Source organism: Amblyomma maculatum, chromosome 1 (genome assembly GCF_055883805.1).
Source record: "Amblyomma maculatum isolate TAMU_Amacu chromosome 1, ASM5588380v1, whole genome shotgun sequence".
Taxonomy (NCBI): Eukaryota; Metazoa; Arthropoda; class Arachnida; order Ixodida; family Ixodidae; genus Amblyomma; species Amblyomma maculatum.
The window spans coordinates 297,205,902-297,231,992 of NC_139344.1; the positions used below are offsets into that span (position 1 = coordinate 297,205,902).

Consider the following 26,091-nt stretch of genomic DNA (forward strand, 5'->3'; position numbering starts at 1 on the left):
GTTGGCTCAGTATGCTTCAGTTTGTACCGTTGGATGTTGCACCTTATTCCTAGCAGTAGAAAAAGCAGTCAAGAACAACATAGAAAACAGTACCATTTATTATATCACTACATCCCAAAAATGCAACAAAGCCTTTAGTAGGAGACATAGTCCATATCGTAGCAACGGCAAAAACACGAAGACTTGGCATTAAATTACCAAGCCACATCGGTAATGAGCGGGCGGATGTATGTGCCGCCTGTAATGCTAAAATACGGGAAGTGAAAATGATAATGCAAAATTTGCGAAGAAAACTAAGAGAAATGGCAGGGACCATGGGATAATGAAGTAAATAAGTTTTGCCTAGTAAAGCAGTTATAGAAGAATAGACCCGCCGCGTTGATGCAGTGGTTAGAGCACTTGACTACTGTGGCCAAGGATGTGGATCCCTTTTCGATGGAGGCGAAAAGCAAGGTGCCCATGTGCTGTGCGATGTCACTGCGAGAACCCCAGCTGGTCGAAATTTCCCTCCACTACGGCGTCCCTCATAGCCCGAGTCACTTTGGGACGTTAGACCATACAAACCAGAAGAATGGAAATCATACAGTCATCAAGAACGTTTCATTGAAGTAATTTTATGCCGCCTTCATATTGGACACAACTTCATTCTAGCAAAGAAAGACAAATCTACATGTGAACGCTGTGGATAGGTGCAAACTTGGAAAAAGTATTTCTCACAGTTCTATGACATCCCATTAAAAGATGCTAACGTGCTAAGCCTATTGTAGTGTTTTAAAATAATTTTTTAACTTCCTTCTGCCAAGCAGACTTATTGCATTTGGTGCATAATGGCCTTAGCTGCCTATGTGCCATAAAACCCAGCACATCTCCTACATGATATTGCCCCACTATCCACTGCTGCTATTGTATAGTCCTCTCGCTTATCGTAAAAGACAATAAAAGAAAAATATGCTAGTTATGGGGAATTATGTATTAATGGCATGAAAACATAAACATTGACACCTCTAATTTTTGGGTTTGTGTTTTATTCTTTGTAATGGTGCCTGAGACATTGCTGTACATGGATCACCACGTCACATTTGCCTACTTATTTATAACTGAATTTCTTTTTGCACCTGTTTTGGATTCAAAAGCCAACCGATGGATGTGACGTCAAAGTGAAGTCTAGATCACGTGGGGTATGAAAAAACAGCAATGTAATCCTGTGTCGTTTGAGTTCACTACAATAATAAAGCCAGCCTGCCTCGTGAACAGGAATCGCAAAAAGTGAAGACTCTGCGATTGTATCGCTGTTTTTAATGCCGCACGTCAGGACTTGATTGTGACATCACAGCCATTTCTCGGCTGTCGAAACCGAAGCTGGTGAGAAAAGAAAATTCACTTATAAATTATTTAGTAGTCGTAGGCGAAAAATGCGTGCGGATCGATATATACAGGAATGTCTTCACTAACAAGGAGAAAAATGCCACCAAAATTTGGTGTCTTTAAAGATATGCCCTTGAGCAGGTGTGAAGGAGTATCTGGAAACTTGCCAGAAATCAAATTTTTAGTCGGGGGGGGCCTTTGTCCAGGAGAGCTCTTTCTTATGTGTGTGATGGCTTTTTTTATTTTAGAAAGGCTGTTATCCTGTTTTAAAGTACTTCAAATGAGGTTTTACTGAAGGGAACCTTCGTGCATGAATATTTCAAAGCTTGTTCAGCTACACTGAGGGCCTGCTGTGGTTGTAATTTCCGCCTTTTAAAAAATTTGTTCTCTAGGCTACATGTCAGACCCATGGGAACTGCCCGGATTAGCTCACTTCTGTGAGCACATGCTGTTTTTAGGCACAGAAAAGGTGAGTGTGCTTTTTCATTAACTGCTGGCTTTTTGTATGTACATATATGCACACCTTTCTTTTTAGTATCCATCTGAGAATGAGTACCACAAGGTATGTTTACTTTTCGCTGAGGCTTTTGTGGTGTAGCCTTTTCTCATGTGGTTGTTCTTCCTTCAGTACTTGTGTCAACATGCGGGGAGCAGCAATGCGTTCACTGCCAATGACCATACTTGCTACTATTTTGATGTTGCCCCTGAGAACTTGGAACCAGCCTTGGACAGGTAAGAAATTGTTTTTTCCGCCTGTACTCGCACACGCAACAACTGAATAGATAAGCATCACAGCACCCATCTCTCTGGAGCTGCTGTCTGTAATAAGATATGGATAACTGGAATTCATCATCATCAGCCAGACTATACCCACTGCAGGGCGAAGGCCTCTCCCATACTCCTCCAATTAACCCGGTCCTGTGCTAGCTGCATCGACTTGGCCCCTGCGAACTCCTTAACCTCATCCGCCCGCCTAACTTTCTGCTGCTCCCTGCTACGTTTTCCTTCCCTTGGAATCCAGTTTGTTACCCTAAAGGTGGATTCACACGGCGGACCAAATTGTGAATCGCCCTCGCGATTCGGTGTGACGTGGCCCTACGTCGGTGATTTCCGCTGCTCCGCTTCAGTTCGCGAGCAGCGATTCGCGATAAGGCCGCGAGTTCTTTTCACAGTTCGGATCCTTCATGGATGAGACATTTAAAAAAAAAAATAATTTCTCTCGCGGAACGCTTTCCAGCTATGCTCCCGGTGCCCAAGCATGCACAATGTAACATGCATTGCACTAAAACGCTGGAGGAAAGCGAGAAGCGGCTTCAAACGACTGACTTGGGCAGTCGTGAAGCAAGCACAAACGGTCGTCATACTGTGTTCTGTATCCCAATCATCTTAGCCCGATGCTTGTACTGCGCGCAGCGATTTCTGTTACAATTACGTAAAAAGATAGCAGGAGCTCATTAGTACCACGCGGTAGTCGTTTCTATTTTGAAGTTGAACTAGCCTGTAATTTAAAGCCATGTTTTTGCCTTCATTCGCAGTACATGGTTTTCACAGAAATTACAGTGACAGGGTCTTGCAACTGTGCGATACCGAATGCACGAGCTTTGTGGCTGCACAGGGCAGTCGCTTGAATACATTCATCGCTTTCTTCAAGCATTTTGGTGCGCTTGCAGTTACGCTGTGTAAGTTTTGGCATTTGGCACATACCGGGAGCATAAGGGCAGCAGTTCGAATGGTCGTCTTCCAAGGGTTGAAAGCAGCATGTTCATGCAGCACTCATAGAGTAAAGCGCGGTCGCTTGCACTGCAGAGAACTGCCTGTGTGGTATACCACATCGAGTGGAACAGTCACCGTAACAATACCTCGGCAAAACGGCGCAGCAGCAGTAGTTGCAGGCTGCCGCACCTGCGCATACCCGCGCATTCACCCACCGTACATAGTAGGCTACCCTCGACAACAGCGTGCCAGCACGAGGCTCTCCTCTCGCGCAGTGATCTGGGAGCAAGAGTAAGTCTGCTCTGTTGTCTGCTATTCTCTCCCGCCGTGTGAATGCTCGCCGCCGACGGGCGGACCGCGGATCAGAGGTCACGTGACTGATCGCTTCGCGATTTGGTTCGTCGTGTGAATACACTGCGACCATTGGTTTTCCTCTCTTCGCAGTACATGCCCTGCCCATTTCTTCTTCTTGATTTCCACTAGAATGTCATTAACTTGAGTTACTTCTCTGACCCACTCTGCATGCTTCTTATCTCTCAATGTTGCACCTACCATTTTTCGTTCCATAGCCTTCTGCGTTGTCCTCAACTTAGGTAGAGCCCTTCTTGTTAGCCTCTACGTTTCAGCTCCCTAGAGTGCAGGTAAGATACAACTTATATACTTTCCTCTTGAGCGGACCGGTAAAGCTGCTAGTCATAATCTGTGAGTATTTGCCAAATGCGCTCCATTTCAACCATATTACCCTAGTTATTTCCTTTTCATGGTTCACATCTGTGGCTACTACCTGTCCTAAGTTAGGCATGTTCACCCACCACTTTCAGGGATTTGCTACTTAACGTAAACTGCTGTTCCTTCCCGAAGCTGTTGAACATTATTTTACTCTTCTGCGTATTGATTTTCAAGCCTATCTTTCTACTAATCCTGTCTAGGTCATCAATCATTCTTTGCAAATCACAGATTACTGAGTCAAATGCTTTTTCATAATCGATGAATGCTATTGTTACGTGGAAACTCGATGTATTTACAGTGTATTTACAACAGCCTCAAGTGGCATAGCAGCAAGCAGCAACACGGAACCAGTCCCACTTCTTCGTCATCGCCTTGTCCCTTCCGCGAGGCAAGAGAAGGAAACACTTCATCTTCCTCATCGCGTAACATGACCCTCCGGCTGTGTAAGCGTTGTCCCGCCGCTAATCTGACAAAGAAGGCACCAGTTCGTATGGCTTCAGGCGCGAAACATGGACAATGTCAGTAGTGGGGCGAGAGGAGGAGGACGCGGGCACAAGAGGGGCAAGTTCATAAGTCACATCAGTGACTTGGTGCACCACCCGATAAGGGCCACTATAGGGGGACAAAAGTTTCTCGGAGAGACCAGTGCGGCGTGCAGGAGACCATAAAAGAACCAAGGACCCAGGGTCATAGGTTACGTGGCGATGTCGCTTATCGTAGGCAGACTTCTGAGAAGTCTGAGAGGTGAGGAGCTGACTACGGGCTGCTTGGCGCGCTTCGTGGCTTGCGCAATGGCGTCACTTCCGTAGGTAGTTATGGGGCGGCCAGCCGGTGGAACCAGCGTGTCCAAAGGTAAAGCGGGGTGCCTGCCAAAGAGCAGGAAGAAGGGTGAATACCCAGTCGTGTCGTGCTTGGAAGAATTGTAAGCAAAGGTCACATATGGAAGAGCGAGGTCCCAGTCTTGGTGATCAGGTGATACATACATGGATAACATGTCCGTAAATGTGCAGTTGAAGCGCTCGGTAAGGCCGTTGGTTTGAAGATGGTACGCGGTCGCAAGCTTATGCTTCGTAGAACATGAGCGCAGGATGTCTTCAACAACTCGAGACAAAAAGTAGCGGCTGTGGTTGGTGATTAATTGAGGAGGAGCGCCGTGATGGAGAATGACGCTGTGTAGAAGAAAGTCAGCGACATCCGTAGCGCAGCTCGTGTGTAAAGCTCGTGTGATGGCATAACGTGTTGCATAATCGGTTGCCACTGCGATCCATTTGTGACCCGACCGTGACGTCGGGAAGGGGCCAAGAAGGTCAAGCCCAACACGATAAAATGGTTCCAGGGGCACGTCAATAGGTTGGAGAAGGCCAGCTGGTGGCCGCGATGGTTTTTTCCTACGCTGACACATGTCGCAGGCTGCGATGTAGTGCCGGATGCTGCGGTATAGTCCTGGCCAAAAAAAACGACGCTGTACCCGGTCGTAAGTGCGAGACACACCGAGATGACCAGCTGTGGGCAGGTCGTGGAGTTCTTCAATAACAGAGCAGCGAAGCTTTTTGGGAATCACCAAGAGGAGGGGAGGACCGTCATTATGAAAGTTACGGCGGTAGAGCACTCCATCCTGTACAACAAAACGTTGCAGAGAAGAATCTGTTCTTCCAGATGTCAGGCCTTCAATGATGGATCTTAAGGATGGATCGTTGCGCTGCTCGCCCACTATGTTGGCGAGATTGGAGAGGGCGAAGACACAGGGAATTGCCTCCCGTGTCATTGAGATCAGGGGGTTCTACAGGATAGCGAGACAAACAATCAGCATCTTTATCAAGGCGCCCCAACTTGGCGCCCCGACTTGTAGACGACGTTGTAGGAGTATTCTTGAAGGCGCAAAACCCAACGACCAAGACGGCTGGAGGGATCTCTCAGAGATGACAACCAACAAAGCGCATGATGGTCGGTTACAACTGAGAATGGATGGCCGAATAAGTAAGGTCGGAATTTAGTGACAGCCCATACAAGGGCGAGACACTCGCGGCCAGTAATCGTATAATTGCGTTCGGCGTTGGGGAGAAGGCGGCTAGCATATGCGATGATGCGGTCATTGTCATGTTGGCGTTGAGCCAGCACTGCACCGATCCCATATCCGCAGGCATCTTCAGTGGAAGCTGAGAGATCGAAATGAGCCAAGACAGGGGGAAACGTCAGTAAGCTTATAAGCGTTGAAAACGCACCTTGCTGGTCAGGGCCCCACGTGAAAGCGGTGTCTTTCTTAAGTAGGTCGGTGAGAGGACGAGCAATACAGGCAAAACCTTTGATAAAGCGGCGAAAGTAAGAGCAGAGGCCGTTAAAGCTGCACACATCCTTCGAAGGCTGGGGACGCGGAAAGTCTTTGACGGCGTGAATTTTTGCCGAATCAGGTCGCACTCCAGAGGCGTCAACCATGTGTCCAAGAATGGTGAGTTGGCTGCGACGAAACTGGCATTTTGATGAATTGAGCTGGAGGCCGGCCGTATGGAATACATTGAGAATACTGGTGAGGCGTTCAAGGTGTGAAGAAAAGCACGGCAAGAAAACGACGGCGTCGTCGAGGTAGCACAGGCAGGTTGTCCATTTAAATCTGTGTAGAAGGGAGTCCATCATTCGTTCAAAGGTCGCCGGTGCATTGCAGAGACCAAACGGCATGACTTTAAAGTGGTACAAGCCGTCTGGTGTGACAAAGGCGGTTTTTTCACGGTCCTGCTCGTCAACAGCGATCTGCCAATACCCGGACCGTAAATCGATGGAAGAAAAGTATTTAGCTCCATGGAGGCAATCTAAGACATCATCGATTCTGGGAAGAGGGTAGACGTCTTTTTTAGTGATACTGTTGAGATGGCGATAGTCGACGCAAAAGCGCCAGCTGTCGTCTTTCTTTTTAACCAGAACGACTGGGGATGCCCACGGGCTCGTCGAGGGTTCGATGATGTCTTGAGCGAGCATCTTATCAACCTCTTTTTAGATTACCTGGTGTTCTGCACCGGATACGCGATAAGGGCGGCGATGAACAGGAGCAGCACCGTCGGTGTTTATGCGATGTTGCACAAGAGTGGTCCGAGACGATGGGCGTTGATCGAAATCAAAAATGTCTCTGAAAGATGCCAGCAGACATGAGCTTGTGGAGGAGAAGTCTGGATTGATCATCTTGGCATAGCCTTGGAGACTGGAAGCTTCAGATAAAGAGCAGTCAGTGGAGGGCGTTAAACCGGTGGCCACAACGGAGATATCGCATTCATTCATAGGGCACAGAGTGGCGAGCTAGATGCCTTGCGGAAGGGGCTGGATTTGCGACGCAAAGTTCAAAACAGGAAGGCATGTTTGGTTCGCGGTCATTGTGACGACGGTATGAGCAAGGGCAACGCTTCGGGTTAGGGGAGCATCAAGGGTTGGGGTAACGATATAGTGTCCATCGGGAATAGAGGGTATAGAGCAGAATGTAACATAAGTTGCGGCTTCAGGTGGCAGGCGGACAAAGTCGACACTACAAAGGCGGTGCAGAACAGGGGAGGGTGGGTCGAAAGGAGAGGGGAGGTCAAGTTCAACGACGCTTGTAGCACAGTCTATGATAGCTGCATGGTCAGAAAGAAAGTCGAGGCCAAGAATGATGTCGTGAGGACAATGCTGCAGAACTGTGAAGAGGACAGTAGTATGGCGGCCAGAAATCGTTACGCAGGCAGAGCACAAGCCAATGACCTTTGACGTTGCTCCATCTGCAGCACACACAACCTGTATAGGGGCAGGGGTCAGCACTTTTCGCAAGCGAGAACGGATTTCTGGGCTCATGACAGAAACTTGCGCACCGGTGTCAATGAGGGCTTGAACGGCTGTGCCATCCATGAGCACGGTGAGCAAATTACGGCGCGTACGAAGAGCTAGATGAGGATTTGAGATCGTGGACCCTGCTGCAGCATCACCTCTAGACACTGCAGCTCCTAGTTTTCTGTCGGGGAACGGCCATATGGACTGGGAAATGAAAAGTGACGGCGTTAGGGCGAACGGGACTGATGGTGGTGGGGGGAGGGTGATCGGTTGAGGTGTGAAGACTCGGTATCAGCGGCTGTGCTTGAAGGGTCGTGAGAAGGGACGAGAGCGGTCATCGTAGATAGATGAGGGCGGAAGGCGGGATCTTTGTGGCTGGAACCAACGATTTCGGCAATGACTGGGGATATGGCTGACGTAGGAGCAAGCAAAACAAATAGGCCGGTTATCGGATGTGTGCCATTCGTTTGGATTACGTCGACGCGGGGCAGCATAGGCAGGTCGGCCAGAGTAAAGGTTGCGAACGTCTGGGTTATAAGCAAGCCGGCCAGGATAAGCTGTGCGAACGTCGGTTTCATAGGAAGGCCGACCAGGATAAACTGTGCGAACGTCGGCGACAGGGGGCGGGCTGACAGCAGCAACGGAGTTGAGTCCCAAGATGGCTAGCTCTTGGCGGACAACGGCCTGAATTAAGGGAACGTCCGGGTGGTGACCGTCGGTCAAATGTGACGGCAAGGTAGCGGGAGCGATGGCCTCGAGTTCGCGGCGGACGATACGGGTTAAATTTTGGGTCGTCGTTGGCTGGTGTTGGGACGGCAAATCTTGACACGAAGACGTTGGAGCAGTATTTGGAAGGCGGGCAAACGAATGGGCTATGCGACGACTTTTGGCATCTTCAAAACGGCGGCATTCTTTGATGATGGCGTCAACCGTGTTGCAGTCCTTGTACACAAGCAGATTGAATGCATCGTCAGCGATACCCTTCACGACATGACCAACTTTGGCGCACTCCGACATGTTGGGATCTACTTTTTGGCAAAGGGCGAGGACGTCCTGGATGTGGGCCACGTATGATTCGGTAGCTGTCTGGAGGCGGGTCTCGAGGGTTCGCTGTGCAGCAAGCTCTCTACCAAGGGGTTTTGCAAAGAGTTCGCAGAGCTTCTCTTTGCAAGTATCCCAACTGGTCAGCTGGTCTTCATGAGTTTCATACCAGGCTAGCGCAGTGCCCTCGAGGTAAAAAACAACATTCGCTAGCATGAGGGTCGGGTCCCAGCGATTATAGGTGCTCACACGTTCATACTTTGGTATCCATTCGTCCACGTTCGTATTGCCGGTACCAGTGAAACTGCCAGGATCGCGCGTGTGGGCGAGGATGACCCCCCCGATGGTGTGGGGACGGTATCTTGAGGCATTTTTGGGCAGGAAAGCAGGCGGCCGCTGCGGAGTTCTGTCGTGCGGAGGCTGACGCGAGGATCAACCGCTGCACCTCCACCAAGATGTTACGTGGAAACTCAATGTATTTACCGTGTATTTACAACAGCCTCAAGTGGCATAACAGCAAGCAGCAACACGGAACCAGTCCCACTTCTTCGTCATCGCCTTGTCCCTTCCGCGAGGCAAGAGAAGGAAACACTTCGTCTTCCTCATCGCGTAACGTCGCATATTGATTTTCAAGTCTACTTTTCGACTAACCCTGTCTAGGTCATTAATCATTCTTTGCAAATCACAGATTACTGAGTCAAATGCTTTTTCGTAATTGATGAATGCTGTGTATAAGGGCTGGTTATATTTCGAGCATTTTTCTATCACCTGGTTGATGGTATGGATATGATCGATAGTAGAGTACCCTTTCCGAAAACCTGCTTGATCTTTTGCTTAGTTGCAGTCTAAGGTTGTCCTGATTCTATTAGCGATTGCCTTGGTAAATACCTTATACGTAACAGAAAGTAAGCTGATTGGTCTGTAATTTTTCAAGTCCTTAGCGTCCCCTTTCTTATGAATTAAGATAATGTTTGCGTTCTTCCATGGTTCCGGTACCGTCAGTGACATCATGCACTGCGTATACAAGGTGGCCAGTTTTTCTAGCACGATATCCCTCCCGTCCTTCAACAAATCTATAGCTACAATCCTCTCCAGCTGCTTTCCCCCTTTTCATAGTTTCTAATGCTTTCTTAACTTCGTCCTTCGTCATTGGCGGAATGTCTGACTGCTTTTCCTTACCGCCAATCTCATTATTGTTCTTACTTCTTTGGCTACTGTAGAGATCAGTATAGAACTCCTTTTCTATTTTGACTATGTTGTCCATATTCGTGAGGACATTGCCCGCATTGTCCCTTAGTATATACATCTGATTTTTGCCTATGCCCAATTTCTTCATCGCTTTAAGGTTTTCCCGTTCTTTACAGCATGCTCAATTTTCTCCATGTTATACTTCCTTATATCGACCACTTTGCACTTATTGATTAGCTTGTGATATTTCTGCCAATTCTATCTGGTCTGTGGGATTGGAAGCTTTCATACTTTGGCATTTCTTAATCAAATCTTTTGTCTCCTTAGACAGCTTACCATTATCCTCTTTAACAATTCAGCGCCTACTTCTACAGCACACTCAGTAATGATATCTCTGAAATTATTCATTGCTTCTAGGCTAATGTCGTCATCCTCAGTTAGAGCTCCTGGACTCTTCTGCCCTCCCCCTCACTGCTAATTCGTTGATGGACTTCTTTCCCTCTTCAGATCTAGACTATTTGGTGACCTTACCATCCTGTGGTCACTGCATCGCATATATGCCGGGGTTGGAACACAGTATGAAGTCAATTTCATTTCAGTCTACCCGTTAGGGCTTTTGCATGTCCACTTCCGGTTCTTCCGTTTGCTGAAGAAGGTATTCATGATTCGTAAGTTATTGCGCTCTGCAAACTCAGCTAGTAACTCCCCCCTGCTATTCCTAGAACCAATACCATAGTCACCCAGTGCCTGGTCTCCTGCCTGCTTTTTCCCTACCTTGGCATTGAAGTCGCCCATTAATACCGTATACTGCGTCTTTGCTTTCCCCAATGCCAATTCATCTTCGTAGAAACTTTTGACTGCCTGGTCATCATGACTACATGTAGGTGCGTAGGCCTGCACAACTTTCAGTTTATATCGCTTATTAGGATTAATTACGATGCCTGCCACCCTCTCATATTGCTATAGAATTCCTCTATATTACTAGCTATATCCTTATTGACAACGAACCCTACTCCTAGTTCTCGTCTCTCCGGTAAGCCTCGACAACACACGTCTGCCCTTCAGTACAGTATGTGGGCGATTTCTCTGCCCAAGGGATGCGCAAGACAAATACACAGCGGGCCGTGTAACAAAACATCTTTAATCTCACGTCTGGAAGTCCATGGTGGTGCGGCAGGTCATCGGGGTCGTCGTATCTGAGGGCAGGCAGCGATCAGCCATGAGCGAAGAGTGAAGACGGCGGCGCGTGCCTTCCTTTATAGCCCCCTCGTGCGGGACTGGTTATCCCCGAACGAGCGGGGAGGGGGAAACAGGCAGCGTGCAGGGAGTATTGGGAAGTAGCGCGGCCTTTGAATGCGCGGCGCGCCACGGGCCCTAAAGATATGTGGCGCAGGTCCCCACAAGTATGTCTCATTTGGCCTCCTAACCTCGCTAAGCCCTATCACATCCCATTTCATACCCTCTAACAGCACTGCTAAACTAGCCTCACTAGCCAGGGTAGTTTCCAATGTCTGGAGCCAGAGCTTCTTAGCACCCTTTGTCTCAAAATCGAGGATAGTACTAATCAACAGATTAAACTGTTGCTCTTGCACTTGAAACAAAAATGCCAATGTAATGAATGAAATGATGACCATCATGGTACTCTCCCCACAGTCTGTGACCTCTGTACACCACATGAGCATATACCACAAGAATATCTATGCAAGAAAAACAGGTGTTACATGGAATTTTATACTGATGGGTCAAAATCTGAAGCCCTGTTGGAAGTGCAATAATTAGGGGTGTGAGAATATTGAAATTTTCTAATATGAATCTAATACAAATATGGGAGAAAAATGCCTTCGAATATCGAATATCTGATCAGTGAAGAAACAATGAAAAATTAAATATAAATCTTGCTAATTCACATGGTATTTGCAAATAAAATAAACTAGAATTGCACAGAAGCATATACATTTTATACAGGATTCCAGACACTATTTTTTTTTGGGTAGGATGGACCTGCATGAAACTGGGTAGAGGTTCCAGTACAATAAATTCTCGTTAATTAGGCCTTCAAGGAAAAAAGAAATGTCCGAATCAACCAGTAGTTGAAATTATTGAATGGGCCTGAAAACTGTTATCTTATCACATCAAGTGTTTCGTGAAGTGGTTTGAATACTGTCGGCCCTCAAAAGAGAAGGTCCCTTTGGGCATGCTTCATGCACAGTCAAAGCACTGCAGTGCAGTGTGCTGAATTGAATATGAACCAAATAATGTATTCTATTCGAAATTTAAAATATTCTAGCAATATTACAATACGGAAGTGTTATGCCATCTACTTTACTGTAGAAAAAAATAACAAATGAGAACATGAGAAACGGCGTCATTTATACAAACTGCCTGAGTTCCGCATTAAACGCTAGAAATGCTGTCAACTCGTTAACAGAAGCATAATACACAACATAGTGAAAGTCACAACAAAGAAATATATCAAAGTTCTGCTGGTCCCTAGTCACATTGGGATCAAGGGCAATGAGAGGGCAGATGCATCAAATGTCAACCACCATACCACACAGAGATTACTTGATGTTAATGCACTGCAAACAGAGAGCTAAGTTGCACGCGGCTAGGGAAAGCAAGCAAGCTGCATCCTGTGGGAATCATCTCTTTCTTTTATGCTGTCTCTGTGTAGAACACGTGTGGTGATGAGCTAACGGTAAATGAAATTCTGATCACAAAACTCAAAGAACTGAAAAAAAAAAAAAAAGGAGTTTACACTCAACACATCTCATTTCACCCAGCGTTGCTTTTAGGCAAACCATCTCTTGTTCACTCACTTTGGCAAAGCCTGAAGTACCCCGCCGGGGTGGCGCAGTGGTTACGGCGCTCGACTACTGTTCCCAAGGACGCGGGATCGAATCCCGGCCTCGGCGGCAGCTTTTCAATGGAGGCGAAAAGCAAGGCGCCCGTGTGCTGTGCGATGTCAGTGCACGTTAAAGAACCCCAGGTGGTCGAAATTACCGGAGTCCTCCACTACGGCGTCTCTCATAGCCTGAGTTTCTTTGGGACGTAAAACCCCACAAACCAACCAACCAAAGCCTGAAGTGCAGAGAGACACAGAACAAAGTGTCATTTAAAAACATTGAAAAGGAGCCCTATGTACTAGAAATAATAATTGCCGCATCACCGCCATTTTGTTTTCCTGCGTTGCACGCATCCCGCATACCCCTATACTCTCGATCGCGGAGGACGAGCCAGTGGTGCAGCTGCAAGGAAAAAAAATTAATGTTTTTTCACGTGGGAGCAGTGAGGCTCTGTTTGTACGTTGCGGAGAAGAGACCGTCTGTGAGGAGATTGGCACAGAGTGAGGTAAATAAAGTCATGTTTTTATTTTGAATTCATTTTTCGGACTGCCTAGTTTTCTGGACCCTTTTTCCGTCTCTTGAGAGCGCGAAAAATCAGTCGACGACCGTAACGAACTTTTCTAGCATTAGAATGCATACAAATTTGTCTGCTGATCAGGAATGCAGGAAACTGTTGCATATTGGATGTCATTTAAGAACATTTCTTGGTCTTTTTATTGTTTATTTGGCTATGTGCACAAAACCTTCTTGACCACAGGTTTTACAATGTGTCTTGCTTTTCTTTACATGCATCGTATAAGTGTGTTGGGCAGCTTCTAAATCGAGTGCCTGAACACATAATTATTTCTTTTGCAGGTTTGCTGCATTCTTTGTGTGTCCATTGTTCAACGAAGATGCAACCGATCGAGAAGTAAATGCCATCCACTCTGAGCACATGAAGAATGTACAGAATGACTCATGGCGCTTGAAACAACTAGAAGCGTCGACTGCAGACCCTAAACACGACTTTAGTAAATTTGGCTCTGGTAAGTAGCTTTTCTTGCAAGGAAGAGTTGTCAGTGGCGCTCTCTCGTACAGGTAACAAGAGCACGTTGGATGCCATCCCAAAGTCAAAAGGGATAATGGTGCGAAATGAGCTGCTCAAATTTCACCAACAGTGGTACTCGTCCAACATCATGTCACTTGCTGTGCTTGGCAAAGGTACTTGTGGCCATCAGGCACATTGCATGGGTGTGATGAGCCATGGTTCTTTGCAGAGCCACTGGATGACCTGGCACGCATGGTGGTGCCAATGTTTTCTCTGGTGCCTAACAAAGCTGTGCAACCACCAACATGGCAGCAGCACCCCTATGGCCGTCAGCAGCTGGGCCTGCGTGCACATGTGGTGCCTGTCAAGGACAACCGGTTCCTGCACATGACCTTCCCCACACCGGACTTGCGGCAGTACTACAGAGCAGGAGTAAGGACGCCATTTTGTTCATGCTGAATATGCTACACTTTTGGAATGGCCGCAGAAAACTGAGCTCTCGTTTGGCAGCATTCCTGGCAGGCATTGTATGCACTCGACTTGTTTTGCTGAAGCTGATTCAGACATTCTGAGCAGGTTAGACATTATCTAGGCGTTCGGTATTGCACCCTGAGCAGCCATGCGTGGCATCCCCAGGGAAAAGGGGTTTGTTGAGCTGATTGTCCATTTTAGCCCCTTTCTTGCAACCTTCTTGCCTTCTTTTTTGTGGCGAGGGTTGCGTGGCTAACATCCCTGGGTTACATCATACAAGGCATAATGCGCGGAGTTTTTTCACGGAACATTGGTGCAAAGTTAGGGGGTGCAATAATTATGCGGGGAAAATTTTCCAACAAATGTTTTGGAGTGCTAAAAGCAAATTTAAATAGGTGGAATCGGGATTCTCAGGCCAGCTTTTGTAAGTATAACCAAAACATTACTTCCAAGGAGAACTTACTTTGTTATACATATAAGTACAGGGTCGCCGAAAGTACAAATTGTTAAAGCACTTTGTTTGCCGCATGCAGCCTCACCATCACTCCTCGCGTTTCGTGTTATGTTCACAGCAGACCATACAGTTCTACTCTTGATCAGAGTCTTGATCCAAGTCAGTGTCGACATTGCAGTCGCTGTTTCTAGCAATGTACGCAGAACTCTTTGACCTGTGCCTGTTGGCATTGGGGTTGCCATGATCTAGCGTGCACTCAATAGTTTTCAGCTTAAAGGGGGGACATTGCTTTTTGCGGCCAAAAATCGGTCTAAAAAATCTGATTTTTTATTTCTTCATTTTCGCGGTCCTGAGACGTTTCCGCAACTATCTGCAAATTTTGGCTGAAAAATACCCCCTATTTCGCATGTTACAGTGTTCCAAAGTTTTGAATCTGAACGCTTGGCCCTTTAAATTGAGGTCAAATTACGCTGAGTTTTGATCGGCTGCAGATCGAAAAATACGCGCTTCACCGGCATTATTTTGGTCTCGTTCGAAAAATCATAATTCAGGTTACAGTCGACGACCGATTTTTCGGACACCCAATTTTTCGGACATGCTTGATTATTCGGACTTTTTCCCGGCCCCAGGACATACCTTATAAAGTCAATGTGTTACGCTCAAAATTTCAGACACTCTAAGGAGGGCTATTCAATTTTTCGGACAGTCCAAGCGTCAGCTGGGCCAACTGCCACAGATTTTGAGCTTGGTTGCCGCTATTTTGTTTGTTTACTTTTTCCTTCGATAGCCTTGAAACCGGTGCCGGCCTTGCGTGCCGCTCCTCAGCTAAACTGACACTGGATCGAGGCTATATTATTTGCCTAGCAGCTTCCGTCTCCGGGACAACGTCGCTACCCGCCGCCGGAGTGTTTTTCTTTTTTTTTCTTTTAGCGTGATCGCTTCAACTGCCTGTACCTCTGTGTGTTTGCCGTGCGTTTCACGTGCATTGCTAAGCATAGCGAGTAGGCCTAGCCGTGGTCGTGCTGATGCGAGAACTACGTTCTGTCGCTACTGTGGCTCGCATTTAATTGAATTGGCTTCAGTTCTTCAAGAAGCTGTTTCCGGATTTTATAAGGCGTTTTTTTTTTGTTTTTTTTTTTTGCGTGCAACGCAGCAGCGAGGAGGCACTCAACGGAGTCGGTGTTGTGATCTAGTGGTTGGTTGTTGTGGTGTGCCTCGACAGTGGGAAAACCTACTCTGTCGATTTGCTTGGTGCACTTAGTACGCTCGCTGTTGCGTGGAAGCCTGTAGCACCCACAACGCTGCACAATTGCTTCCGCCACGCGGAATTTGTGCTGAATGACGAGTCCGCTGCCTTGGATGAGGAGAGCGTCATCGAGCAGCTGTCAGGCAGTGAGCAGCTCATTCACGACCTTTGCACTGCTGGTGTCGAAATTTCATCGGCAGTTTCGTTTTCAGAGTTCACAGACATGGACCATGAGTTAGAACTGTGCGCTGGGCTCACAGATGCACAAATTATTTGCCAAGTGCTTGCGGAGTCTGAGAGCGACGACGACGACTCACCTGCAGCGGCGCAGCTGACGCAAGCCGAGCTGATGTAAGCGTAATTCTGGCGGACCTGTTAGCACGGAAGCGGAGCGTGATGCGGAAAAGCATTAGACTTTTTCCGGCCTCAAAGTGAATAATGGGCAATAAATTGAGCTTTCCCGGTGCCATTTGTTTTTTCGGACTGCCCGATTTTTCGGACATCTTCGTGGTCCATTGAGAGTCCGAAAAATCGGTCGTCGACTGTATTCCCATGTCATGATTGGCTTCTGTGAGCGAACACCCAAAGCGGAAAACAAAGGGACAAAATTATGCGAAACAAGCGCTGCTATTGGGCTCCGAAAGCATGTTATCCAAATGACCACTTTTGGTTGGCTGCTGGCATCGATTGCCTGCAGCCTGGCGCCATTTTGAAAAGATCATGTAGTTAGGCCTAGCTGATTTAGCGACGTTCCGTCATCATGACCATGGCGTAAAACACGAAAAATTTAGGTTCGAGCCTCATACTGGCCCCCAAAAAACGAATAAAGGTAGAGATAAGAGGCGCGCCAGTGATGCTGCATCCTGTTATCTGCAATCAGCGACGAAGCACTGAGGCTCCGTGATGGGCCGCTAAGGGCATAGCCCGTGATTCTCGGCATGACAGATAGGAGAGCGAGCGATTTCCTCGAGGGATTCCTGCCGCATACGAGAATCGTGATCATGATGATGCTGATGAAAAAGTGATACTTGAGCGGATTTTATGGCCGCAACAGATCGAGCACTCTGAAAAGTTAGTGATGCGGCGGCAGCGGCGATCGCGAACCATCTTCATGCACGGCATGCGGAATTGCAAACCTTGTCGAAATAAATTTCCTTCTTAGTTGCTGGTGCAATGATCTCGATGGGAAACTGGGCATTGACATCAAAAACCAGTCATAACTTTTATCGAGTTGCTGTTAGCCTTGTTTATTCAAAAATATACCAAAAACATTTTTTGCTGATTTCTCAAGATTGAATTTTGGACACAGTCACCATTTTGGAGGAGTGATATCTCGGCTTCTATAGGCAAGCATCATGTTTGTAAACAAAGGTGGCGCTGCGATTGGCAGCGACAAGGGGTTGTGATGTCTGTGCGGTCACGTTTGTGAAGGCGCCAGCGTGTCGTCATTGTCAGGAGCACTTGAGGAAGCAGATATCAACCTGGACATAGCAACAGGCCTGCCTCGACGACGGCGGTCAATGTCCTGCGCGAAGCAACAAGCTCGCGTTTCATCGGATACCCAGGTGCAGCGAACGCTCCGGGAGTCTGCCCTTGAAATTACGCTCTTCCCAAAGGCAGCGGTGGAAGAAAGAGGCATGTATCGCCGGCCCCGCATTGTGGTCGGTTTACCGTTACCAAGAGGACGCCTGAGAGAACAGACGCGCCTACAATATGATATCCTCGCTTCCGCGGTGCCTCGTCCTCTCGCCTCGTTGGCGTTCGCTACCTTTGGCTCCGGCCCTGCCGGCGTCTCAACAGGGTGTAGGCAAAAATGCAGCATGCCTACACTGCGCCAAGCGCCGCCGTCTTCGAAACCAGATCGCGCGTGCAAATATTGTGAAGCGTAAGCTTTGCTTGTGCGTAGAAATAGTTTGGTCTATGCCTGGAGATAGTTCAGCACTTTACTAGCCGATTACTGCTAGAATTACCTGATGAAGAGTGCTGCATTGGCCTCAACAGCGCGTGGCTACGGTGGGCAACTGTAGCAACGTTGGACTGTAGTGACTGATTCAATTAAATGAAAATGAGAAATCACAATGTATAAAAGAAACTTATATATAGTGAACACTGTCTTAACTTCCGGGCCTATTGTAAGCGCATGCAAGGATGATGGTATGAATGATTAGAAGTGCGTTTTTCATATGACGACTATTTTGATGGGTATGTTTTTTGCTGCAAGCATCTTTACCCTAAAGAACAATATTGCCGGCAACTATACTGAACTAGAAACCATATTTTTAGCTCACTGTACCAGCAACTTAAGTCATAGAATTACAAGAACTCAATCTTTTAGTTCTTTGTAACATTTGCCTAGTGGGCGCGCCGCCAACTTGTTTTATCCTGCTCGATAAAAAGACGTTCCACAGACGTAGTCAGGGTCATTCACAGGTTAATATATATACATTAAGGCTCGTAAGAATGCTGTAATTATTATTTTTTTTTTTTTTGCTATGAGTGCAAATGCAATGTTCTCCACAATGTCCATGATCACTTGCTGTGCAATTTGCGCGATTTGCTGAGCATGTTTTTATACATTGGGAAAATTTTTGCTCAAATGCACGTCACCTTATTCTGCTTATTTTTCATCCCTCATAGCCAGTTCTACTTTGGGACATTAAACTTAATGTACCATATATACCACAATTAAGTATCTTGCTCGATCAGAGCTGGTTGTACGTGGTTAATTAGTTCATTATGATCTTAATGACCTACAAACAAAATTTAATACTCTTAGAAATAGCGCGGCTTGACTTTGTCCGGATACTAACGATGTTCACTAGATTTCTAGGACTATTAATGAAGAGTGTGTCACTCGTTAAAATTCGGGAAAGTGAAAGCAGAAAAAAGCTACTTCACAACTTTAGCTGTTTCGGCACTATCGCGCTGGATTGACCGCTCAAGGTAACTGCAGTTGCCTTCGCAGAAGCTTTTGTGTCCTTTTCTGTACGAAAATATGCACGGGTAGTACCGCAGATGAATGGAATTCACAGCGCGGTTTCCTAGCTGCGTTCGCTTAAGATCATACGCGCACGTAATATCTCGTCTAAACTTCTTATGGCCTGGTAGTACATACGCCAAAACGTGAACGACCTGCAGGCGTTTGTTATTGCGCTATTTGTCGTGTGGTCAAAAAGCAATTACGACAATTAAGAGTTGCAAACAAAGTGATCAAGTTTCAGTGCAGAAGTGCAACGCACATTAGTTGCAAGGCGATCCGTCGCCAAAGGGTTTACACAGTTGTCGCGCTCAACGCCTCTGTCATTCGTTCTCATCTTTATTCGACCGCAAGAAACAAGTGAAGACAGATACCATTTTCTTTGTTGTACCTTGCGGCGCAACCAACCGCACCACACATTGCACGAATAGCGGGAATTATGCTCGAAAACGCAGCAAGCGCCGCGCATCCAATGCAGACAACCCGAGCTTTTGCCTACACCACGAAAGTCACTGCTGTCGCCAGCGCCGCCGCATTTTCACTGACGTCACAGGCTGACGATGTTTGTAAAAAAGATGGCGCTGCGATCGGCAGCGACGTGGGGTGTAGGCAAAAGAGCAGCGTGCCTACACTGCGCCAAGCGATGCTGCCTTTGAAACCAGTTCGGGCGTGCGAATATACTGAAGCGCAAGCTTCGCGTGTGCGTAGAAATAGTTTGGCTCATGCCTGGAGACTAATTAAGCATTTTTGCAACCGAAGCGGTGGCCTTGTGGTAGAGCATCCGCCTCGCAATCGGGAGGTACCGGGTTCGATCCCTGGTGCCGCCGGGTACCCACCGGTTTTTAAATGGGTACAAGCTTTCCCCCGGCCTGGTGCTCGGCTCTTCTGGGGTGCAATGCTTGGGAAAAGGGGTCACGGCCCAAATAGTTGCGCCGATGTGGCAGTGATTCGTTCCGCCATCGGACAACAATAAGTCCGCCTTGCGCGGCAACAGCCCATTATGTGGCCCTTTTTTTTTTAGCCCTGTGAGAACCCGACCTTTGCAGGTCATTAGTTGTTCGAAACTTTAAGCCCTCTAAGGAGCACAGCAGGGTTAGCAGAGCCTCTTCCAAACGCACACCCCTGAGAGAGCCGGGCGCCGGACCGGGGGACGCTTGTACCCATTTTACCAGTGGGTGTCCGGCGGTGGGTTTCGAACTGGCCACCTCCCGCAGTCGAGACGGGCGCCCAAACCACTCGGCCATGACTGGGCAAAGCAGTGCTAGGGTACAACCCCAAAAACGACCGAATGATTTCACTTCGGATCCAAGGTCACCCTTTCAACATAACAGTTATCCAAGTCTATGCACCGACCACTGCTGCTGAAGAAGCTGACGTTGAGAGATTTTATGTGGACCTACAATGCCTTTTAGACCGCACCCCATCATCAGACGTCGTTTTTCTCATAGGAGACTGGAATGCTAAGGTCGGGAGTGAAGAAATATCCGGAATTACAGGCAAGTTCGGTCTTGGTGAGCCAAATGACGCTGGGCAGAGGCTAGTAGAGTTCTGTCAAGAAAACAACCTGACCATAGCGAATACTCATTTTCAACAGCACAAGAGGCGCCTGTACACATGGATTTCACCGGACGGTCTGTACAGGAATCAGATCGATTATATTATTTGCCGGCAGAGATGGAGAAGTGCTATACAAGCAGTAAAAACAAGGCCTGGGGCCGATTGTGGCACCGATCATCAGCTTCTTGTTGCCAAAATTAAGCTTCGATTGAGGAAAACGCAGAAAACTAGAAGGCCTTTCAGGTATGATCTGGATCAGATTCCATTAGAATATGCTGTGGAAGTGAGGAATCGATTTCAAGAATTAGATCTAGAAGACAAAGAGCCCGAAGAGATGTGGACTGATGTTCGTGATATAATACAAGAAGTTGCTACTAAGGTAGTTCCAAAGCAAAAGAAATGCAAAAAAGCAAACTGGTTATCTGAAGAGGCTTTGCAAATAGCTGAGGAAAGGAGAATGGCAAAAGGTATGGTGGAAAGAGAAAGATACAAGGTTCTCAATGCAGATTTTCAGAAAATAGCAAGGAGAGATAAGAATGCCTTCCTGAACATACAGTGTCAAGCAGTTGAGGACAACAGCCAATTAAGGAACACAAGAGCTCTGTATAAGACAATCAAAGATATCAAAGGAAGCTTCTGTGCTAAGCTGGGCGTGATAAAGGACAAACGAGGCAAGGACCTCACTGAAGCCTCAGAGATAATGAAGAGGTGGCAGGAATACACAGAAGAACTGTACAAGAAGGACCCGGATGTGCAAGCCCAACATAGGACGGTTGTGATTACTGATCTCGAGCCGGGCATCCTGAAGAGTGAAGTTGAATGGGCCTTAGCCAGCCTTGCTAAGAACAAAGCTAGCGGAATTGATGGTATTCCAGCTGAGTTGCTTCAAAACCTCAACCACGACGCTGTTAACACACTGCATACATTATGTCAAAAGATTTGGACAACCCTGCAGTGGCCACAGGATTGGAGGAGGTCAGTTTACATCCCCATTCCAAAGAAAGGCAGTGCCAAAGATTGTTCCAACTACCGCACGATCGCGCTTATTTCGCATGCTAGCAAGGTGATGTTAAAAATCCTGCAAGGTAGGCTGCAGCAGTATGTGGATCGGGAGCTTCCGGACGTGCAAGCTGGGTTTCGCAAGGGCAGAGGAACTAGAGACCAAATTGCCAACCTTCGCTGGATCATGGAAAAAGCAAGAGAGTTCCAGAAACCTATTTACTTCTGCTTTATTGATTATGCGAAAGCGTTTGACTGCGTAGATCACAGCAGATTGTGGCAAGCTCTCCAAGAGATGGGAGTTCCAATTCACCTCATCTGTCTCCTCAGGAACCTTTATGAAGGGCAAGAGGCCACAGTCAGAACTGGTCATGGTCTTACTGATTGGTTTCCGATTGAGAAAGGGGTGAGGCAAGGCTGCATACTGTCGCCCTGCCTATTTAACCTATATGCAGAGTGCATCATGAGGAAGGCCGGTCTGGACGAGTCTTCAGCTGGAGTGAAGATTGCTGGAAAACGTATCAACAACCTTAGATATGCGGATGATACCACTTTAATGGCAGAAAGTGAAGTGGAACTCAAGAGACTTCTGATGCGCGTACAAGAAGAGAGTGAGAAGTTTGGGCTTAAACTGAACATTAAAAAGACGAAGATCATGGCGTCTTGCCCTATCAAGTCCTGGAGCATCAATGGACAAGAAGTGGAAGCTGTGACAGATTTTCTGTTCTTGGGCGCCAAGATTACCTCGGAAGGAGACTGCAGCCATGAAATTAGGAGACGCCTGCTTCTGGGAAAGAGAGCAATGGTTAGCCTTGACCGCCTAGTAAAGAGCAGAGACATTAGTCTGTCAACCAAGATCCGTATCACCCGTGCTATGGTCTTTCCAGTTGTGATGTATGGATGCGAGAGTTGGACTGTGAAAAAGGCTGACCGCCGAAGAATTGAAGCGTTTGAATTGTGGTGCTGGCGAAGACTCTTAAGAGTTCCTTGGACTGCCAGAAGATCAAATCAGTCGATATTGTCGACCATAAACCCTGACTGCTCATTGGAGGGTCAAATTCTAAAGTTAAAGCTCAGCTACTTTGGTCATTTGATGAGAAGAGAGGAGTCGCTGGAGAAAGATTTGATGTTGGGAAAGGTTGAGGGTCGCCGGAGAAGGGGTAGGCAGCGAACGCGATGGTTAGATGGCATTCTCGAGGCATTGCAGATGAAGCTATGTGATGTTAAGAAGATAGTGAGAGACCGGAAAGCGTGGCGTGACATGGTCCATAGGGTCACGAAGAGTCGGACACGACTGAACGCCTGAACTGAACTGACTGCTGGAATCACCCGGCTAAGAGCTGCATTGGCTTCCTTCGCCGTGGCCTCAACAGCGCACGGCTACGGTGGGTGGCTGTAGAGACTGATTAAGTTAAATGAAAACGAGAAAGCGCGATGCATAAGAAAAACTAATAATTAACACTGTTCAACTCCCGGTCCTATATGCTAGCGCATGAAATGAGGACAACAATATGAATGTCTGGAAGTGTGCTTTTCATATGGCGACTCTTTTGATGGGATTACCGGCAACTATAAGGAACTAGATATTTCTAGCTCACAGTACCTGCAACTTAAGTGACAGAATTTCATCGAATATGAAGAACTCAATGTTTTAGTTATTTGTAACATTCGCCTAAAGTGCGCTGCCAAATTGTTCTATCCTGCTCGATAAAAAGACATTTCACGTCTGTTTCATTGTACAGACACATCAAGGTCATTCACAGGTTAATATATACATGAAGGCTTTTAAGAATGCTCTCATTTTGTTCTCTTTGCTCTATAGGAGATGCGCATGAGCGCAAACACATTGTTCTCCACAATTGCTTCCAGCGAAATTTAAGTGATATGTGACATTTTTTAATATGATTGGAACATTTTTATTCAAATGCGTGTCATCTTATTCTGCTTGTTTTGCACCCCTCATAGCCGAATTCATTTTAGGACATTATACTCTATATGTCATATATACCTTACTATATATGGTATATATATGTCATATATACCATATACCATACTGAAATATCCTGCTCGATGAGAGCTAGGTTGTACGTGGATATATAATTCATTCGTCAGGTCTTAATGACATTAAAAAAAAAATTATATAATCGGAGAAATAATGCTGCGTGACTTTGCCGGGATCCTAATGATGCTTACTCGCTTTCTAGGACCGGTGATGGCGAGTTACTCGTAGAAATGCGCAAAAGTGAAAACAGAATAGCTACCTCACAAGTCCAGGCCTCGGCAATATCGCGCTCGAGTAACCGTTCAAGGTAGCTACAGTTACCTTCGCAGCAGGTTTTGTGTTTTTTCTTGTACGAACATATACACGGGGCAGTACTGCAGGTGAAGGTAATGTCACAGCGAGGCTTTTGCTGCCTTCGATTAAGACCATAGGCACACGGAATATCGCTTCAAAACTTGTTATGCACTTGATAGTATATACAACAAAACATGCACGAGCTGCAGGCGTTTGTTGTTGCGCTCTTCTTCATGCGGCCGAAAAGCAACCACGAAAATTAAAGTTGCAAGCGAACTGAACAAGTTTCAATGCAGAAGTGCAACGCATGTTAGCTGCGAAGGCAATCCGTTGCCGAAGGGTCTACTTGTTGAGCTTAACGCCGCTGCCCTTCGCTTTCATCTTTTTCTGACCACAAGAAACATGTGAAAACAGGTGCAATTTTTTTTTTTTTTGTGCCTTGTGGCCCAACCAACCGCACCGCAGCTTGCAGGGATGTCAGAAATTATGTTCGAAAACAGCAAGCGCCGAGCATCCAATGCAGACGTGGGCTTTTGTCTACACCCCGAAAGTCACTGCTGTCGCCAGGGCCACGGCATCTCCACTGATGTCACGGGCTGACGCTTGTCTACAGCACCTAGCGCTGTAATTTCTTTTTTTTTTTTTTTCAGAAAGATAAAATTAGAAGTTCTGCAGTAACACTGCTTTTTAATCATTGTTTGTTTGCCAAAATTTTCAAAATAAATCATTTGTCCCTGTCACTGAAATGAGCTTTTTTTTTGGCAAGTTTGACAAGCCACAACTTTCTTCGAAATCATCCTTGAATGCTCAATTATGCTTTATTGCAGTCCTTTGTGATTCTAGATTATTTAAAGACTAAAATCTTCTCCTCAAGATCTGATGTTTACTAACCGTGCTTCCTCCAAACAAAAAAGATCAGTTTTGCTTAATATATTTAAAACTACCAGCAATTGGTAAAAACAGTTTGCAGTTATGGAATGATCACGAAAAAATGCACAAGTGGTGCAAATCTGCCCATAAATAAAAAAAAATGGTTCTAAGAGGGGTGACCCTTCTTAAAAGCAGCTGTATAGCTTGCGTACCGCCCCATCGCGATGCAGCACCAAGAACGCTCTCGACGGGGGAACAAAACAAGTAACACGGACATGGTGAAGCAGCAATGATGAGACATGGAGACACCTTTCAAAATGGCGGAACATACACAATACACCAACGTTACTAGAACAAACTCAGTTTGACAGCTCCCCATACGCCCAGCAGAGGAGTGTGTCCCAGGTGGCCGTCGCGAGAACTAACGGCGCTGCAGTCAACTCTTTCTTCTTGCCGGGCGCGTCGTCTGCTACACGCGGTGCGGAAGCGTGGAGCTGCAAGCACACACGTAGCTTTTGCGTGCTGCCGTTGCACTGTACATGGCTGCAGTATAACTAGATTACGACAACTTCGGTTTCGAAGCTACGCATTACCATGGAGAACGTGTTTGTGTTATACGAAATTCACTTGTTAATGCTGTGAAACAAGTATAAGCGCCGTCGGGTTGCTCACAAGCACTGTTTCTTGTTTTACTCCCTGGCCTGTGTTTTGTAGTATGTTCTTTCAGGGCATAGATCCTTTCATGCAAACAAATTAGTCAAATTTTCAGTGCATAGGAGCTCTCTAACCTTAGAATGTAACGCAGTGGTTGTCACATTTACTACTGCGCTGCGCAGATTGCCTCCATTACATGCAGAAATCTGCTAGCCTGGGTAGCCTGTTCATGCAGTGCATGAAGTCTGGCTACTCACGCCAAACGATATAGTGAACACAGATTACGAATAAACGGCCATTGTCATCGCCTAATCCGAAGCGCTTTTCTTAATGTCTCACTTTTGAGGTATGGCGTGGAACATAGCTTCGTATTGGCACTCTCGCACTCCTGTATATAGGAATGTAAAAAAAAAAAATGTTTCCTTTGTCGTCTAAAACAACTTCAGATGTGAAGCGTTATTTAACGAGTTTACTGTAAGAGGAATCAGTGAGAATGAGCATGCGCACTGCGAAAGGAAACGACTGAACAAGTATATGAGCATATTCAAAAAGCTTATATTGTGAGTAATCAAATCTCGCCCTTGAGAAATTCCCCTCCCCCTTTAAACACACACACACAGAGAAAAGAATAACGACATTATTCTACTGCTTGTAGGGGAAGTTAATGGAATTTCAAACTAGCACTAGACTGCAGTTTTAAAACGTGATATTCAATGTATCTACAGCTTCGGAAAAGGCGTTAGAAGTTACTTGCATGAACCTAAGGTATTTATTAGCGCTGAAGGCCCCGCCTTCAAAAGAGGGGTCCGCGAGCCATGGTCTCGCGCGACGAGTGACAAATTCCAGTCTCCTTTTAAAACACCGGATAAACG

General features: G+C 46.7%; 1 protein-coding gene across 1 annotated transcript in view; it reads left to right on the forward strand.

The window, feature by feature from the left end:
* Ide (Insulin degrading metalloproteinase) overlaps positions 1–26,091 on the forward strand; it is a 192,390-nt gene that overhangs the window by 15,480 nt on the left and 150,819 nt on the right. Inside the window, exons 3-8 of the mRNA XM_084591631.1 lie at positions 1,758–1,834; positions 1,901–1,927; positions 1,994–2,097; positions 13,524–13,693; positions 13,746–13,868; positions 13,925–14,127. Coding sequence (XP_084447757.1) covers positions 1,758–1,834; positions 1,901–1,927; positions 1,994–2,097; positions 13,524–13,693; positions 13,746–13,868; positions 13,925–14,127 — 704 coding nt within the window. The remainder of the gene's footprint in view (positions 1–1,757; positions 1,835–1,900; positions 1,928–1,993; positions 2,098–13,523; positions 13,694–13,745; positions 13,869–13,924; positions 14,128–26,091) is intronic.